General features: G+C 42.3%; 1 protein-coding gene across 4 annotated transcripts in view; it reads left to right on the top strand.

The window, feature by feature from the left end:
- The window catches only part of atosa (atos homolog A), a 99564-nt gene that overhangs the window by 55799 nt on the left and 23244 nt on the right, over positions 1-20521 (top strand). For all 4 annotated transcript variants that reach the window (XR_015073822.1, XM_085968667.1, XM_085968669.1 and 1 more), the window contains exons 2-5: positions 12004-12188; positions 12390-12595; positions 16609-16734; positions 18511-20134. Coding sequence is in view for 3 of the 4 variants with exons in the window: in XM_085968667.1 (XP_085824793.1) it covers positions 12004-12188; positions 12390-12595; positions 16609-16734; positions 18511-20134 (2141 nt within the window). In the remaining variant the exon portion in view is untranslated. The remainder of the gene's footprint in view (positions 1-12003; positions 12189-12389; positions 12596-16608; positions 16735-18510; positions 20135-20521) is intronic.

Below are 20521 nucleotides of genomic sequence, written 5' to 3'. Positions count from 1 at the left end.
CAGGTAGCTGTGGGAGTCAGTGGGCTTGTAGTGAATATTGGTCGATAACCTATCCCCAGAGATGGAGACGGAGAAGTCGAGGAAGGGAAGAGTCAGAGATGGACCATGTGAAGGTGAGGGAAGGGTGGAAATTGGAGGCAAAGTGAATGAAATTGTCAAGTTCGGGGCGAGAGCAGGAAACGGCACCGATACAGTCACCAATGTATCGGAAAAAGAGGTGAGGGAGGTGACCCGAGTAGGACTGGAACAAAGATTGTTCCACATAGCCCACGAAATATGTTACATCTCCAGCTTTTTCCAGTTCTGATGAAGGGTCCCAGACCTGAAACGTTAACTCTGTTTCTCTCTCCACGGATGCTGCCTGGCCTGCTGAGTATTTCCAGCATTTTCTGTTGTTATTTCAATGTAACATTTACTTTGCTAATCTCATAAATTCCCTTTAGCACTGATACTGTATTATTGACTTAACCACTTACAGATGTTGGAGCCTTTAATGATGTTTACTGCATTTTCTAAGTTGCTTTACCTAAAGGAAAAGTAATGGGTATGGATCAAGCTCCAGAATTTCAGCCACCTGGTAACTGAACAAATAGAAAATTTATGTTCTTGCATTTATTTTGTACGTGAAAAAGTGCAGGTTTCGAAGTCTGTAGCTTGGGAAACAGTAGAATTCTAATACTGTATCTACTGACTTTTAAAAGTACATTTTTAATTTTTCAAGCATAAAAGGGGGGAGAGTTAGATATTTGGAATAGACCAGTACTTGTAGCATTTCCTAAATATAATCAAATGGTTATAAATGTAGTGTTCTTAAGTATTGAACAGTTTGCAACTCCAGTTAGGGTCACCGTTAATAATTTATTTACAATTTTAGGCAGTACTGGACTTGCCGATGTTGACCAGTGTCATTACAAAAATAAGCTTCCTAGGAACTCTTAACTATTGTCAGTAACATTATGCTGTAAAATAAACTTGGGAGCTGGCACATGTTTAGCTGTGTGAAATGTTTTTGTTTAGATTTCTTCCATGGTTATTAACAAAGTACATACAGAGCAGTGATCTGTGGACACGGATCCTGTTTGTGCGATTGTTGTAAATGTTTCATCTGCCTAGTTTTCTTCAGGCTTTCTAGATGCTAAATTTATGCATTTTTACAGCTGTAATACAAAACTCTCAAAGTTGCTATTTGAGTTCAATGCTTCCAATGTAAGCCTATGATTTGTGTAAATGAAGGCTGCCTGCTGTACATTTAACTTGTTGACATTGAAAATTACTGTACAATATGTAAAATTGTGGGACTGCTGCCTTTAAATGCACACTTCAAACCCACACTACCCAATAATTAGAATATTTTTATATCCCAGTATTCTAGTGTGATTTGGTGATGAGGTTTTGGGTTTAAAAATAAACCACAAGAACTACAGGAAACTTTGTGATATCCGGCACCAACGGGACCGAGCTGTTGCCGTCCCATCAAAACTGCCGGACAAACCAGCGCTAACGTTGAAACATACGGAGATTTTGAGCTCCGTATCTGGCAACAAACCCTGTTGCTTAGCAACAGCTTCTAAACAGTCGGCCGTACCTTGCAAGCGTCTCTGTAGCTTAGCAACAGCTTCAGCGAGACCTTGCAGAGCCTGACTGGTGGAAAAAAAAAAGCAACGAAAAGGAAAAAAACCTAACGAAACGGCTCCTGATTTTTGCCGGTGGCTCGAGCATGCCGGACAGTTAACCTCCGGATAAACCAAAGTTTCCTGTACAACTACAGTACTGATGATCATAAAACTTGATACATTGCTCTTCCTTTCCTCCATAACGTCCTCGAGCTATACAAACCCCACCCTGACCTGCCCGTTCTGAGTCCAGGCTCTTGTGCAGCTCCTGTCCCTTTTTGCCACCATTGGCGACTATGCCTTCAGCTACCTAGGACCCCCCCCCCCCGGAATTCCTTCCCTAAACCCCCCTGCCTGTCCACTTTTTCCTTTTTTCCCCCCTTTAAGATCATCATTAAAGCCAACTTTTTTGGCTAAGTTTTTTTTTGGGCCACCCCTCTTAATCTCTCCTCTTCCTTTGGTTCGGCGTCCTCACTCTTCTAAATCACTATGCAATGTCTCCTATATTAATGGGGCTTGATAAATGCAACCAGTTGCTGATGTAGAGCGTACAAAGGATTTGTGATACCAGTGTGAACACTAAGTGGGTGAAATTCCCATCGTTGGCGCCTCCGGTGGGAGGCACTAATGGGGCGCAAATGGCTTCCCCCCCCCCCCGAGGCGCAGCGCCTCCTGCAAAATTTCACAGGAGGTTAGTGGTGGCGCTACCAGGTATCGCCCCACTCTTCTGCACCCAGAGATCATGACGTCATCTCCGGGCGCAGCGCCTCGGAAGAAAAATTCCACCTCGCGCCCCGCAGCAGCGCCGGGCGATGTTATTAACTGCTGCAGGGGTCACGAACAGGCCGGCAGCTCGCGGGGCGCCATTTAAAGGCTCGGTGGCTGGTCGACATGAAAAAAATCGCCGATCGGTCAGCCCAGCACTCGGCTTGATCGCATGGCACTCCCGCACCCCGGTGCTCCAGCAGATGCCAAAAGAAAAGGCAGAGCTCGCAGCAGGGAGCCCTTTCTTTTAATTGAGGGAAGATCCCCTACACTCTGGCAGCGCCGCATGTGGCTCTGCTGAGCACATCGCCCCGGATCGGGACATTCCCGCCTCTTGTGCTCCAAGAGGTTTAGCGCTTCACTTCCATCTAGGAGCAAAAAATGGGAGTTTCTCAAATGTTTGAAAAGGTTAGTGCCTGTTGCTAACTTTTCAAACATTTTTGACTTAGTGCCCCAAATGGCCCTTATGGGGAATTTCTCCCCTAACTATCCTATGGCCAACTCATTTCTTCGGTTTGGATGGAGTGCTTGGCTACACAATATGTTTTGGGGCCGAGCAGGAAAACGATTGTTCTTGTAATAAGTTTCACCTGAGACAATAGTAATATCTGGTACTCTACTAACACAGGTACTGTACTAACACAGGTACTGCACTAACAACATTTAGAAGAACCATGTAAATTTAACTGGGTCAATGTCGTGAGATACTGTGAGGACAAGTAATCTTTCTGAATCTAGAAGTTCTGGCATGCGTTTAGATGATGCTCAGTTAATGTTAAAATGATGCTAAAAACAGTAGTGACACACAGGGTGTGTTGTGTTTGAGACTAAGTGTTCCCAGCTGTCTGCGCTCACAATTACATAAGCATGTATCAGCTAGCTGGCTTGTGTGATTTGTTCAGTAAGAAACCCACTCAGTACTAGCCTTGTTTTTCACTGCCTGACAACACAGCTTCTTCCTCTTCTACCGCCAAGACTGACACTGAGGTAACCCTGTATACAGTATTTGGTTGTATTAACCTAGGGTAAAACAGCTGTAAAGTGATGGATTTGTTATATTTGCTTTCTCTTACTGTTCACTGTTCTGTTACATTACATTTGAGGCGATTTCAAGACATTGTGATATAATGGGGCATTTGTTCAAAGACAAAGGATTTTTTTCTGTTTTACATTTTTCCTGTAAAATGATTTCTGATCACAATGTGGATTTTTTTTTTTCCAGTTTCAAAAATGTGTTCAAAATTGTTAGCAGTTTTCAGAGTGCAAACTACTAGTCCAGCACACTTCCAAAAAGTATTATCAAAAAAAACTATTAAGTTTGTTTAAACAGAATCACTGTTGCCTTCTCCCTACTTCAAAAATAGCTTTGTACACTCTTGGTGTGTTGATGATCAATGCCTGGTTAAAAAGTGATGATTTTGTATTATGCCATGAATTGCACTTCAAAAGAAAAACCATTATTGTAGTCCCCTTTAAGAGGTTTGAGTTACCCGTGACTCATATAGGATGAGTTGATTCCTTTGCTAGCTTTCCTACTGTAGATAGTTTCTGGCCCTACAGATTTACTTAAGTAAAGCTATCTCAGGATGCTTGAGGTTAGTCTCTTTTATTTCACCTCTCCTCTACGCTGCCATTATATTTCTGTGTGTCCCTAGAATTGCTTAAAGTTAAATGACTCCTACCTTTTGTAGATGTTGATTATACAGCTATCTACAAAATACATGGTAGGATGTGATGTGTTTAGCACTATACACACTTACTAAGTAAGGTGTGGTGTGTGTATGATACTAATACCTGCCAGAACCTATAAATAGCAGAGCAGTTAATTAAGGCCCCCCCTCAAGGAAACAAAGGCGTTTAAAACACACCCATTCCTAAATTATTGTTGTTTCTTTACACTGTGCACCCTGATTATCCCCAAGACGCAATACTAATTAAATTAAAAATAGAAAATGCTGGAAATACTCAGCCGGTCAGGCAGCATCTGTGGAGAGAGAAACCGAGTCAACGTTTCATGTCAATAACCTTTCATCAGAACTAATTTCATAAGAACACCATACTAATTGGTCAGTTTTGTGCTGGTGTCAATGCTGGAGTCAGAAGATTAGTCTTCTGCATATATATTTAAATTTAAACAAAAAGTGAAGATTCCTAACTCTGGACAGATGAAATCAGCTTAACAGGTAAAGGAAAAAACAGCAAATCAATTGTTGCTCATTGAATTCTTTGTTAGCAAACCTTCCCGTTGCCTACAAGTGTAGTATAATGGGTGTAAACAGAGGAGTTCTGCTGTTACTAATGTTGAATCTGTAAAGTTTTTCATGTCCTAGGCAACAGTATTATTGTAGCAAGTACTGTATCCTGAAGTTATACAGCTTTCGACGTAGACATTTGCAGGCAGTGCAATTGTGTCTCAGTAAATGTCTGCCATCTCGTGCGAAAAAAAAGTTGGCACTGTAAGTAACAATAACGGTGCTGTTAGATTAGCAGTGGTTTGATAACAGAAAAAAAACTTCCTGCATAAATGGTGCTTGTTGCCCTTGCCATGGAAATATAATTCCTATTTGTAAAATACATGGCTAATAAGATGGTGCTCTGTGTTGCTGTTGTTTCAATAAACTTCTTCTGATTATTTTGAAAGGTGTAGTTGCCATGTAAATTTATACACAAATATTACACATTTCACGCTCTCCAAAAATGTTTCATTGTAAAGATCCGTATCAGTTTTGCTCAGTTGGTAGCACTGTTGTTTCTGAATAGGAAGGTTCTGAGTTCAAACCCCACGCCAGGATTTGAACATCTGATTTCAGCTGACATTTCAGTGACGTGTTCAGAGAGGGCTGAATGTTGGATGTGTTCTATTTTGGGTGAGCTGTTAAACCGAGGCCCATTTGCCTCTTCTAGTGATTCAGGTAGATGACGCAGGTCCAAGAAGAGCAGGGAGGCCTCCCAATGTCCTGGCATCCTTCCACCACCACCACTAAAAACTGGTCATTCATCTCATTGGCTATTTGCTGCCACTTTTGTCTATGTAAAAAAACAGTGAATGCACTTGGAAAAGTAATGAATTGGATATTTTGCCTACTTTGCCACAACGAGATTTTGAAAATATGAGTTACTTCAATGTTGGATTTTTTGAAGCAGAGATATAGGGCTGGATTTTGTCAATGGAGACGTGATGGAGGCGGGACACCCACTTTTTGGGCTGTAGTCCCGCCTCCATCGACTTGTGGCCAACCCACGCTATTTTCCCTTGATTGACCTTGTTAAGCCCGCCCAGTGGGCTCAGCAGGCCAATTAAGGGACACCTGGTTACTGGTGACGTCAGCGATTGACATTTCATCTGTGAAGAGCTTTTGACAGATGAAAAATCAGCATTTGACAGCTCTGTGAAACTGTCAAACACTGACAATCTGTCTTCTAACTTGAGTCCTTCTACTCAGACTCAGTTAGAGATCTCTTCAGACCAGAAAGCAGAATGCTGCAGATTTTGACATTTCAGCGGCCATTCTGCTTTCTGCGCCGGTGAGCTGAGGGACTCCCGAGAACTGAAGGAAGGAAGCCTGCAGGAGAAAGTAAAGGTAAGTAAAACTTATTAAAAGACTTTACACTTACCTCACACACTTACTGCTGCACACATGCACCCATCATTCACCTGCACAACGAACATCTCGACCCCTTCAGACCGGCGGTCCGCCTCGCTAACTTGGTGTGGTTCGGAGCCATCGGGAAGCCCACACTTCAGGGCTAAAAATAGGGATTGGGTAAAAAACTGCCTGTTAACGGGCAGTTAATTGGCACTAATCCCCTTCCCGTCCCAGCACAGGTCGGATACCCGATTCCTGGGACATTGGCACGGCGGCGGGTTGGGGGCAGGATGGGTTCGTCCCCCACCCCCCCGATTCTGCAATTTTCCCACCACTCCCGCCTCCAAACCCGCCTCCACGGGGCTTGGAAATTCGAGCCCGTAGTGTCTCAATTTTCAGAAAAGGCTCCCAGACAAAAGATGCTAAATCATAGTTGTTTTCCCAGAGTCTAAACAATAAGCAATTTGTTAGCTTGTCTGGGTAATCGAGAAAAGAACCTCACACTTATTGTGCTGGAAAACCCTTTGATCCCTTTCTATGAAGAGGGAGGGCTCAAAAAAAGCCACAAGACTACACGGAGAAGAGGTTCTGCCCTGGGCTATTCTGTTTAAGTTAAGTAAGGTCAAATTTTTGTCTTATAATACTCCAGTGAAGTGCCTTGGGATGTTTTACTACGTTAACGGTGCTATATAAATATAAGTTGTTGTAAGGTGACCCGTTGAGGTGAGGATGTGTAGTGTGTACGTTTTATGTTCTTACGCAAAGACAAGTTGTATTACTTGAAATAAATGAAATCCATCATACCTGTTGTCCTTTATGTTCACCTTAAAGCAAGTTAACAACTTGTATCAAGTCTTGTGTCACCAAGTGTTCACTCGGTCTGCCTTCAAAGAGATTGAAGAAATATACATGTGAAAGACCATATACCTGGTCACGATCACAAGGGCGATGCTATTGTACTGTCCCTGGGTTATATTATACAAGCAGATATAGGGCAGTATGAACCAACTCCCATCAAAATATGGCACTCAGATAACATATGGGAGTGACTGATGCTACTGAACTCAAGAAGTTATCTACCATGGCAGACCTGAATTTGTAAGAATTGACTACAGACACTTTGGAATGCCTTAAGCTTCTATATAAATGGAGAGGTTCTCTGATGGAGAAGTCAATTAGTGATCCTAAAAAGCTCATTGTGGATCAAATTGAGGAAATGCAATGTGCAAACAGACCATAGTTATACTGCCTCTGCATCCTCCCAGTGGGATGCATGTTTCTTTAATTGGTGCACACAGAGAATGACTTTGCACATATTTGTAAATGTTGTTGTTATAAAGAAATTCACTGCATTGTTACTAACATGATTTGATAAATGGATTTCACCTTTTGCTTAAAGGAAGATTGTTGTGAATACAGCAGCCATGATAAATACAACATATGATTATATTATACACAAGTGATGAAATAACTTTGTTGTGGTGCAGTGGTATTTTCAGTTTCAATGACTTATGTTTACCTTAAAACAGCTTTACCAAGTTTTGTTGATGACATTCCTGTGAAGCGCCTTGGGACGTTTTACTACGTGCGCAAGAGGCCAGAATTGGAGGAGTGCAGATATCTCGGAAGGTTGTGGAGCTGGAGAAAGTTACAGAGATGGGGAGGGGCGAGACCACGGAGGGATTTGAAAACAAGGATGAGAATTTTAAAATCAAGGCGTTGCTCAACCGGGAGCCAATGTAAGGCAGCGAGCACACTGACATTTGCCACTTTACTACACAAAGCACTCGAGGAAATCTTCTCTCCTCGTGTGTTTATTTACATATGGAATAGGTTTTTCTAATAAACTTGGAAGAGCAATAATGGCTCTTTTAAAGAAAATTTAAAATCCAGTTTGTATAATAAGGCAGCATAAGTTGATGTTAAATTTGAAGTCGTCATCTAAGCACTATTGCCATTCATTTTGAAATTGTTACTTAAGCCTTCTAAGTTCAGCGTTGAACCACGCATAACAAAATGTATATCATTTTGCTCAGTGATCTCCACAGTCATTTGTGTGTATTCACAATTTGATACGATTGACTATTCCAGTTTAAGATCAAACTATTACTGATCACACACAATCAAGCTGAACACAACATTGCCATAGACAGTGTTAACTGGCTCTTTGAAAGTTCTGTTTAAAATTAAACCAATGATATTTTTCCTGTGGAATATTTGCTTAACTCTCTACAGAATGCAGTTGAAATCTAATAGTTTAAGCAGCATTCCAATTTTTAAAAATCATTTTCCTGTTTTCATTCATTCCAGTAAGACCAATGAAACTAACTTTACAAAATTAAGACTAACAAAGAAAGAACTTGTGGTGTGGAGATGCCGGAGTTGGACTGGGGTGGACAAATGTAAGAAATCACACAACACCAGGTTATAGTCCAACAGCTTTATTTGAAATCACAAGCTTTCGGAGCGCTGCTCCTTCTTCACCTGAAGAAGGAGCAGCGCTCCGAAAGCTTGTGATTTCAAATAAAGCTGTTGGACTATAACCTGGTGTTGTGTGATTTCTTACAAAGAAAGAACTGACAGTCATATCGTGCCTTACACAATCGCAGGACATCCTGGAGCGCTTCACAGCCAATGAAGTACTTTTGAAGTATAGTCACAGTTGTAACATGGGGAAGTGTGGCCACCGATTTGTGCAGAGCAAGATCCCACAGACAGCAATGAGATAAATGACCAAATAATCTGTTTTTGGTGATGTTGATTGAGGGATAAATGTTGGCCCGGTCTTCCCTACTCTTCTTCAAATAGTGCATGGGATCTTTTACGTCCTTGAGAGGACACACTTGGCTTAACGTCTTTTGACAGAACATAAGAACATAAGAAATAGGAGCAGGAGTAGGCCATACGGCCCCTCGGGCCTGCTCCGCCATTCAATAGGATCATGGCTGATCTGAACCTAGACTCACGTCCACTTCCCTGCCCTCTCCCCGTAACCCCTAATTCCCTTATCTGCTAGGAAAATGTCTATCTCCATTTTAAATTTATTTAATGTTGCAGCTTCCACAGCTCTCTGGGGTAGCAAATTCCATAGATTTACTACCCTCTGAGTGAAGAAGTTTCTCCTCATCGCAGTTTTGAAAGGGCAGCCCCTTATTCTAAGATTATGCCCCCTAGTTCTAATCTCGCCTGCACCTACGATAGGGCAAACCTCCCTCTGTGCTGCACTGACGTGTCAGCCTAGATTATGTGATAAAATCTGTGGAGTAGGGCTTGAACCCACAATTTTCTGGCTCCTAAGCAAGAATGCCACCAGTGAGCCAAGGCTGACACCTACCCGCCAAACTATGGTACAGGAAACTTTGGTTTATCTGGAGGTTGTATGTCCGGAATACTCGATCTAACGGCAAAAATCAGGAGCCGTTTTCTGTACGTTTTTTTTAGATCTCGTTCTTTTTTTTCCCCCAGTCAGTCACTGCAAGGTCTGTAGCTATAGCAACAGCTTCAGCTAGAGACGCTTGCAGCTGCAGACGACTCTTTAGAAGCTGTTGCTAAGCAACAGTGTTTGTTGTCAGATACGGAGATGAAAACCTCCGTATGCTTCAACATTAACTTTGTATGTCTGGCAGTTTTGATAGATCGGCAACACGCCGGTCCCGTCGGTGCCGGATATCACAAAGTTTCCTGTATAACCCAATTTATTACCACAATTCCTGGATCCTGCTGATAATTAATAATGGTGGTACACAGGTTAGATATGCTCGCTTTACATCCTTCCTCCCGATCGACCAAAAGCTTTATTGGCAGTGGCTGAGAATAAACTGACCATGCTTTCTCAGTTGTGGGAGGCATATTGCTCAGGTGACCAAGTGACAAGGAAATCCCAGCTTTCAGAAGGCTGCACGCTCTCAGTTACTTTTCAACAACAATTTGTATTTATATTGCACCTTTAACGTAGTAAAACATCCCAAGGCGCTTCACAGGAGTATTATAAGACAAAAATTTGACACCGAGCCACATTAGGGCAAGTGACAGAGGTAGGTTTTAAGGAGCGTCTTAAAGGAGGAAAGAGAGGCGGAGAGGTTTAGGCAGGGAATTCCAGAGCTTAGGGCCTAGGCAACAGAAGACACGGCCAGCAATTGTTGAGCGATTATAATCAGGGATACTCGGGCAGAATGAGAGGAGCACAGATATCTCAAGGGGTTGAGGGGCTGAAGGAGATTACAGAGCTAGGGAGGGGCGAGGCCATGGAGGGATTTGTAAACAAGGAAAGGATGTGAATTTTGAAATCAAGGCATTGCTTAACCGGGAGCCAATGTAGGTCAGCGAGCACAGGGGAGATGGGCGAATGGGACTTGGTACGAGTTAGAACGCAGGCAGCCAAGTTTTGGATCGCCACAAGTTTACGTAGGGTAGAACGTGGGAGGCCAGCCAGGAGTGCGTTGGAATAGTCAAGTCTAGAGGTAACAAAGGCATGGATGAGGGTTTCAGCAGCAGATGAGCTGAGGCAAGGGTGGAGACGGGCAATGTTAGAGGTGGAAATAGGCGGTCTTAGTTATGCTGCGGATATGTGGTCGGAAGCTCATTTCAGGGTCAAATATGACACCAAGGTTGTAAACAGTGTGGTTCAGCCTCAGACAGATGTCAGGGAGAGGGGTGGAGTCAGTGGCTAGTGAATGGAGTTTGTGGTGGGGACCGAAAATAATGGCTTCAGTCTTCCCAATATTTAATTGGTGAAAATTTCTGCTCATCCAGAACTTGATGTCGGACAAGCAGTCTGACAATTTAGAGACCGGAGAGGGGTTGAGAGAAGTGGTCGTGTGGTAGAGCTGGGTGTCGTCAGCGTACACCTTTAATGTTTGAGAAAATATTTTATCTATATAGTCCTTGGTACTTCTGTTTTTGAAAAACAGTATATACAGTTTGTGAGATTTTGTCTATGGGTGAGAATTTTGCACCCAGTTAGTGATAATGAGAAATCATGTCCTATGATAATTGAATGCCACTGTGCTGTGTCAACCCTTAGGTTAGTAGAGTTTGAACTTCATGAGATGCCATGGACATTGTCTGGACAGACCAAAACACAACAGCTCAGATGTAAACTGAGCATATATACTGTGGCAACACATTTAATTAGTACCGAGAAGATATGAACAGGCAAATACCTCTGAAGAATTGCTGGACTGTATTCCCTATTGCATTATTTAATTTTTACAAACTGAACTGGAAAGCTACTTCAGGGTGATGCCTTATCCCCCCAAAAATTGTCCACATTATGTATTTTTTTTAAATAACTGTTACTATCTCCTGAAATATTTCTCTTGCTCAACATAATTGTGGCTGTAGACTGAGATATTGCTGCGGTTCTGTTGGCATCGCAGAATTTACAGTAAAAAGCAGAAAGGACTCCGCGACTTGCACGCTGACAGCTGCAGTTATAATCTTCATGAATTGCTGAATTTTAATTCCTGCTGCTAATTATTGGCTGGCTTTAATATCAGCTGGTAACAAAGGACCTACTGTATATTCATCATGAATCCTTGCCTGTGTGTGATGGGATGTAGGCATTATGACATTCAAAGAAGGAACAAGGGCTTTCACAATTAGTAAATGAATGCTTTGACTTCTTTCCATCCTGACTGAAGGTAATTAAGTTCCTAAGTGGTACCTGAAATAAAATATGCTAAAGGTATACAATAGGCAAACTTGTATTTGATTTAAAGGAGCTTCTGGAAGAAAGCATTGGCTGTTTTAGTTGTCACAAACAGCTGGAATGGACATGAATAATCCATGTCAGTTTATATATATATATATATATTTTTGCTCTGTGCCAACTGTTTATGGTTAACCCAGATTATGGGTTGGGATTTGTTATTTACTGTGCTTCAAGAATTTGCTGAACCATCTCCCACAGTGATTAGTATTGTTTAGTATTTTCAGCTTGTTCATGCAAGCATATGTGTGCACTAAAACAGTGATGGCTAATAATAGGATTTAGCAGGAATCCTGTGTCGTTAAGTAGACTCTCTTCTTTCTTGTAGATACAATAGATGAGTACTTTGAATATGATGCAGAGGAGTTTTTGCTTTCCCTGACCTTGCTGATCACCGAGGGTCGTACCCCAGAATGCTCGGCGAAAGGTCGCACAGAAGGGTTTCATTGCCCTCCAGCACAGCTTGGACAGTCCTTAAGCACAAAACACGAATGCATTGAAAAAGTGCCACAGGTATGTACATAATTAAACTTTTGGCAATATATTAAAATTTTACCAATTTTTCTAACAACGGAAAAGGATTTTACTAAAACGAAACACATTGGATACTTGTCCAAAATTGTAAGCTGTGTAATCTTGGATGTTGATTCTGAAAAGTTTAGTTTCTCAAATTTGTACATAATTTCCTTTCCCCCCACCCCTGTATTTTGACAGTGTTGTCAGGCCAGAAGAACCAGGTCTCAGGTTTTGCTTCTGTGGAGGAATAATATTTCCATCATGGTTGAAGTGATGTTGCTTCCCGACTGTTGCTATAGTGACGCTGATGGTCCATCCACAGAGGGGAGTGATATAAACGACCCTGCTATCAAACAGGATGCTTTGCTGCTGGAACGGTGGTCTTTACAGCCAGTGCCCAAACAGTAAGTCTTTGTTCTTCTTCACCATAGTGAAATACTAAAAAAAAAAATTGGTTAACCAAATTAGCAGACATCAAATTTTTTCCTCCTTTTGTCTTGTGAAAAGAATGAATAATGCCATCCAGTTGAAGCAAAGAATATAAACACAGAAACCATTGTATGACTTTAAAAATCAACTTACTGGCAATATATTTTGTTGGAATTTGTTTAGGTACAACATACTACAGCTATTGGGTTTAATCATTCTGTTTCACAGTAAGTAAAAGATTTAGCATCTTTTATAGATACAAAGTAGATATCTTGGCACAACTATCAGTGGGATAAATTGTTCTCTAGTCTGTATGTTATAAGACAATCTGTGCGAAGTATTAAAGAACCTCATTATGACTAAATTTGGTATTGTAAGTATCTCGAACAGCAGTTTCCCCTGGCAGCTTCCATTGTATTTTTCATTTGTTAGACTCTGCTCTTCTACCTGCTCTGGAGTGAAATCTGTACTGGGTTGCTGAGTAAATGGTAAAAATATTGCAGTATATGCCAATGTACAGTTACCTGTATGACTGACTGAAATAGCCTAATGTTGAAATTGTGGGTGTATTAGCATTTAAATGTGTTTTTTTTCAAGACTTTACACTAGTTTATGTATTGGAATTGTGTACTTTTGCTTATAGAGTATTTGTAAAGAAAGAAAGACTTACATTTATACAGCGCCTTTCACGACCACTGGACGTCCCAAAGCGCTTTACAGCCAGTGAAGAATTTTTTGAAGTGTAGTCACTGTTGTGATGTAGTAGGAGCAGACATTGCTGGACTGAGGTCATTGCCGAAGCTCTGTGTACACACTTGAGGATCAGGAAGTCTAGACTACGGGGGTAGTTTGGTTGGGGTGTTCAGGTGCTGCGTACCTTACGTTGGGCTGGAGTTCATCTGAGTAATGGTTCGAGGACTATCTCGCAAGGGTGCTGGAAACAAAATAAACATTGGTAGAGCAGACTATCCTGAAATTGGATTCACCTGTTTTATGCGTGTCTTTACTATTTGCCCTGAGAGCCGGAGCACACCAGTAACACACAGACTGGTGAAGTCTTGGTTTGGTGCAGTCCCAACATTATTGTTGGTACAAATGTCCTACTAGGGCTACCACTTCTGGTGCAGGAGTTGCTGCTCTCATATCGACTTTTATCCCTTCCTCTATTTGGGTTGTGTTATGCTGTTTCTGAAGGGAGTTCTTGTTATAGGCCTCCAGGAAGGGCCACAGACTTGAATTACCAACTTCAAATGGCTAATAGATGCATTGCCCACATGTTTGTGGTGGGAAGCAGAGTGGGGTTTTGCCGCAGCAGAGAAACACACCTTACTGAGAGCAGCAAAAATTGTGCTTTTCTGGGAGTTTGCGATCTCATGAGGGTAGGAACATCCTGCACACAGAGGAATGGATCTGAGGGGATCACAAAGTTAATCATAAATCTTGTGGCATCACAGACCACATTTCAGAATTGTTGGACTTGGGAGTGAGACCTGAAAGTGTTTGGAAGTGAGTCAATCTAACTGTCACTTTTTCAACACTTACCTGTCACCGAGGTAGAACATTTTTGTTTGGGGAGCAACACATTGAATTGACCCTCCCACATCACAGTCTGATTTGTGAAGGTTTATCTCCATTTCCCTCTAGACTTCCTTTGTTATCTGATGGTCTGGGATTTTGCTGAGCTTCCATTTTAGGCTTTCAGCATGCTCTGTTGAAATGAGGTGTTCAGGGTAGAGGTCTGTTTGTAGATGTTCTTTGTGTGGAGGCCATGTTCTATCCCACAATTTCTGGAAGGTGGGCTGTCCACTGCTGCGGTTTGAGATTTGGGAGACTGAGTCTAGTCTTTAATTTGGGGAGCTGCAAGAGGGGTGTCTGTGGTTGTTTGTCAATTGAAAGTTTAAACTTCCCCTGGTTGACCACTCCATCCTTCTCCAACGCATCTCCACCGTCGTCCAGCTGGGTGGGACTGCACTTGCCTGGTTCCATTCTTATCTATCTAATCGTAGCCAGAGAATCCCAAATCTGTGCCCATCTTTCCCACAATTCCATGTTTGAATCCCTCCAATCTGGTTTCCGCCCCTGCCACAGTGCCGAAACGGCTCTCAAAGTCACAGATGACATCCTTTGTGACTGTGACAAAGGTAAACTATCCCTCCTTGTCCTTCTTGACTTGTCTGCAGCGTTTGACACAGTTGACCACTCCATCCTTCTCCAATACCTCTCCACCGTCGTCCAGCTGGGTGGGACGGCACTCGCCTCGTTCCATTCTTATCTATCTAATCGTAACCAGAGAATCACTTGCAACGGCTTCTCTTCCCGCTCCCGCATCGTTACCTCTGGTGTCCCCCAAGGATCTATCCTTGGCCCCCTCCTATTTCTCATCTACATGCTGCCCCTTGGTGACATCATCTAAAAACACAGCATCAGTTTCCACATGTACACTGATGATACCCAGCTCTACCTCACTACCTCTTCTCTCGACCCCTCCACGGTGTCTAAATTGTCAGACTGCTTGTCCGACATACAGTTCTGGATGAGCAAAAATTTTCTCCAATGAAATATTGGGAAGACCGAAGCCATTGTTTTCGGTCCCCGCCACAAACTCCGTTCACTAGCCACTGACTCCATCCCTCTCCCTAACATCTGTCTGAGGCTGAACCACACTGTTCGCAACTTTGGTGTCATATTTGACCCTGAAATGAGCTTCCGACCACATATCCGCAGCATAACAAAGACCGCCTACTTCCACCTCCGTAACATCGCCCGTCTCCACCCTTGCTTCAGCTCATCCGCTGCTAAAACCCTCATCCATGCCTTTGTTACCTCGAGACTTGACTATTCCAACGCACTCCTGGCTGGCCTCCCACATTCCACCCTATGTAAACTTGAGGTGATCCAAAACTCGGCCACCCGTGTCCTAACTCGCACCAAGTCCCATTTGCCCATTACCCTTGTGCTCACTGACCTACATTGGCTCCCAGTTAAGCAGCGCCTCGATTTCAAAATTCTCATCCTTGTTTTCAAATCCCTCCATGGCCTCGCCCCTTCCTAACTCTGTAATCTCCTCCAGCTCCACAACCTCCCGAGATATCTGCGCTCCTCTAATTCTGCCCTCTTGAGCATCCCTGATTATAATCACTCAACCATTGGTTGCCGTGCCTTCTGTTGTCTAGGTCCTAAGCTCTGGAATTCCCTGCCTAAACCTGCCCACCTCGCTACCTCTCTTTCCTCCTTTAAGACACCCCTTAAAACCTATCTCTTTGACCAAGCTTTTGGTCACCTGCCCTAATTTATCCTTAAGTGGATCAGTGTCAAATTTTTTGTCTTAAAATACAGCTAAATACAAGTTGTTGTTGTTATTGTCAATTACAGGATTGTTGTGTTGAGACTCAGCCTGGTAGCATTTGGAATAAGTAAAAGAGACAGGACAGAACGCTCATCATTATTGCCCTTGTCCACCCAGGAGTAATAGGAGACTAGATCAGCATGTACATTTGCAGAGGGATGGAAGAAGACTTTCTTTTTTTAAAAACTGTGTCAAGAGAATAGCATCTCTGAAAGGAACTGAGGTGGTGGTCAAGTATAAGAATCCGTATGTAATATTTTATGTTCCCCCCCTTTCATTTTAGGCTGTTCTCAATGGATGGTCAGGTTTGTTATTACTAGCATTACCAGTGGCTTTGCGGCAAGGGGAAAGAGGCAGTCCTGCCTCTCTCTTTTGTTCAAGGAGTTGTGATGTGCATTATCGATGTGTTGTGTAAGTAGAGGGCTACATTCCAGTATTTCAATGTGTTTGTGAGCATCTTTTTCTTGAGAAAGGCAAGCAAGAATTGCCATTCCTCCCACCCCCAATCGAATGCGTTCCCAGTGCCCAATAAGAGTATCGGAGATTTGGTACTATTTCAGTGCTATCCGTGTTTAACAGACACCTGTTAAATGTGCTTTGTTATAACTATATTATTGATGTTTGCCATCTTTTAATCTTCAGAACTGGAGATCGCTTTATTGAAGAGAAAAGCCTTCTGCAGGCTGTCCGTTCCTATGTCTTTTTTTCTCAGCTGAGTGCTTGGCTGAGTGCGTCACAAGGTGCTGTTCCACGCAATATCCTGTATCGGTGAGTGTTGTATAGGTCCATCAGTGTATTCATTTCATGTTTTGGAATGGCGATTGCAATGCATTAAAAAAAAAAATAGTTATTGCTCACTCCTTGCCATCGATGTAATCTACGACAATTTAGTTTGAAAATAATGCGATCAAACTTGATGCACTGTATTTTTATTATTCACATTTAGTTTGGTCTGGGAGAACTATCCTGCTGTAGTTATGAGACTGTTAACAGAAATGAAAGCGCATGGAATTGGAGGCAACCTATTGGCTTGGCTAGGGAATTGTTTAGGAGGTAGGAGACGGAAAGTAAGGATAATGGGTGTGTACTCAAATTCGCAGGATGTGACAAGTGGTGACCTGCCAGGGATCTGTCCTGGGGCCACAGCTTTTCACTGTATTTATAAATGACTTGGATGAAGGAATAGAGAGCCGTGTGTCTAAGTATGCTGATGACACCCAAGTAAGTTGGCACAGTGAACAGTGTAGCTGGGAGCAGAAAGTTTCAACGGGACATTGATAGACGAAGTGAGTGGGCAAAACTGTGGCAGGTAGAGTTCAATGTGGGGAAGTGTGAGGTCATCCTCTTTGGACCTAAGAAAGATAGATGAGAGTACTTTCTAAATGGTGAGAAGCTAGGAACTGTGGAGGAGCAGAGAGCTTTAAGGGTCCAAGTACAGAAATCACTAAAAGCTAGTGGACAGGTACAACAAATAATTAAAAAGGCGAATGGAATGTTGGCCTTTATCGCAAGAGGGCTGGAATACCAAGGAGTGGAAGTGATGTTCCAGCTGTACAGAACTCTGGTTAGACCCCATCGGGAGCACTGCATTCAGTTCTGGGCACCGTACCTCAGGAAGGATATATTGGCCTTGGAGAAGGTGCAGCGGAGATTCACCAGAATGATACCGGGGCTAAATGGGTTAAGTTATGAGGACAGATTGCATAAACCAGGCTTGTATTCCCTTGAATATAGAAGATTAAGGAGTGATCTAATTGAAGTGTTTAGGATGATTGTAGGATTTGATAGGTAGATAAGTGAGAAACTATTTTCTCTGGTGGGAAAGTCCAGAACAGGGGACGCATAACCTTAAAATTCAAGCTAGGCTGTTCAGGTGTGATGTCAGAAAGAAGTTCTTCACACAAAGGGTAATGGAAATCTGGAACACACTCCCCCAATAAGCTGTTGATGCTAGGTCAATTGAAAATTTTAAAACTAAGATTGATAGATTTTTGTTAGGCAAGGGTGTTGAGGGTTACAGAACAAAGCAGGAAGATGGAGTTAAGATACAGATCAGCCATGATATAATTGAATGGCGGAACAGGCTCGATGGGCTGAATGGCCTACTCCTGCTCCTATGTTCCCCGCTTGCCTTTTTACCCCTCTGCTGCTGAAGACAGTGAGTTACCCTGTGGTAGCGTTCCATAGATGCCAACAGCCTTCCAGTACCACACTCAAATAACCATGCCTCATGTGAGAGGCTGGAGAGTGAATGCTGCAGATAATTTGATTATGGGAACCATAGCAGCCAAGTCTGACCCTGACAGCCATACATGCCCTTTCAGGAAGAGACCAGAAGCAGGATAGCGGGTTGATAATCCTCTACCCCAGAGCAGCGATACTAAGCCCATTTTAGTGTCCTAATTTCTGTTGCCCCAGCCAAGATCAACTAGTTCCGTGTAGACCACAGTGCTTGTATGGCTTAATGACACATTACATAATACATTTTCTCGCTGATCATATTTTTGTTTGTGACTTTTTAAACTTGTTTTGCTTAATCTTTAGAATAAGTGCGACAGATGAAGATATGTTGCTAAATTTTACCCAGCCACCAGTTGAACATGTCTTTCCAGTTCCTAATATTTCCCACAGCCTGGCATTGCGAGTGAGTGTCCTATCCCTGCCTAGGCAGCCTAGTTACCCATTGTTGACGTGCAGTATTCACACCACACTCAGTTTCTATGGGAAAAATATCCCCAGTCAAGAGAAGGATGCTTATCAACCTACCAATGCAAAAGAGCAAGACTACTGCAGCATGCCAGGGGCACAACAGAAGTACAATAAGCAAACATTGACATCTGTCAGAAATCATGCATTGCTGCCAACAAGTACAGTAAATACAAGAAAATGTCCTTCTCCAGAGATCTTGGAACCAAGCAAACCAACAACATTAAGTGATGCTGACAAAATATCTGAAATCAGAAATTCACAGACAAAGACTCAGTGCTGTAATTGGGCAAATACTGCTGAAATAACTAAAGTACAGCCTTATGAGACCCATACAATGAAGACATTAAAGTCACTTTCTGTGACAGATTCCAATGAAACCAGCAGTTCATCATCTCATATTCCTTCAAGTGAGATGAACCCTTTGATAGGAAGCTTGCTTCAGGAAAGGGAAGAAGTGATCGTGCGAATTGCCCAACAACTGAGTTATTGTGATCAAAATCCTCCACATATTGCTGGAAGCCATTTTAGTACAGTGCAAGAGCCAAGTTCAACAAGTGCAAAGCTATTTCAGAGCTCTTATGAAGAAGAAAGCCTAAAAAACAGAGGAAAAGAGGCCCCTTGCAGTTCTGCTACCTGCACTGAAAGCAATTTCTTGGAAAACAGACTTGTGGAGAAGAGCAGGACCTCTTCCCAAGACACCCCAGTCACGTTGTGTAGGAAGGCAAAAGTTGACATTGATAAAACAGCTTGCCCAAAGCCACAGACACGAAGAAAACTATTTCCAGTAGACTCTTTTACGGATACCAATGACACATCTGAAACAAAGCATCCTACTGAAAGAACTATAAATAAACATAGTAAATCAGAACTGTCACAAACCAATTACACAGGTAAAGTGAACTGTAAGTGCCCAGTATCTGGCAACACTGTAATAGACAAAAAAACTAAAGTCGAGTCATCGTGTACTGGTTCCTTCCATAAGGACATTGTGAACTGTACAGATAATTCCGAATTACATCTGCATACCCCTCCTGTACACAATGATATTTCAGAACTTGATAATGCAAGTACATTTAATCGAGAAAAATCAGACTGTTCCTATACTAATAACTTGGACTCAGGCGTTTGTACTGACAATAACGTCAACAATGCAAAAAATAAACCAGCTAGTACAGAATGCTCACGTACCGGGCATTCAGACTTTACAAACTGCAGAGAGTTTGGCTATTCTAGATCTAAAAGTGAATGGAATAAATTGGATGTTTCCAGTGATACGTATTTTGGCACAATAAAACCTGTAGCTAAAGAAGCTGTCAGTTCAAAAAAGAAAGGAGACCAGGATAAAATTGACCTGCAGATCCAGAGCTGTGATTTATCACACTGCGCACATAATTCAACTACGCCAAGAAGACTTAACGGAGACTGTAAAGAAAAGCCTGGAGAATCTCAAATGCAAAGCGTAAGAAATGTTTTACTTTCTACTACATTGGGTAGTTATTTTTATTGGACTAAAATGAAAGCAATTTAATTTGACTTGGCATGAAACAGTTTGTTAATATGAAGGAAACATACCCATCATGTTCCCGCTCCGTGTAACAACTTCATTGTAGATGACACTCCAGTCTGCATACAATGAGTTCTATCAGTTCTCCAAATACTGCTGGTACCATCCTTGGCTCTAATAAAACGAATGAAAACCTGTCATTCTGTGCTTGGGTGGGAACTCGAGCAGATTTTTATTCCAGTGCTGAATCCAATATTAGTTGATTCAAACATTCCGTTTCTGCATTAGCAGTTACTCGAGGATACCATAACTCTTGTTACTGTGATCAGTTCTTATTTGATT

This window comes from Somniosus microcephalus, chromosome 27 (assembly GCF_052327205.1).
Source record: "Somniosus microcephalus isolate GS21.2 chromosome 27, FLI_Smic_1.0, whole genome shotgun sequence".
Classification (NCBI taxonomy): Eukaryota; Metazoa; Chordata; class Chondrichthyes; order Squaliformes; family Somniosidae; genus Somniosus; species Somniosus microcephalus.
Note: the sequence above shows the minus strand (reverse complement) of the source record. Positions and strands in the feature narration are given on the sequence as shown.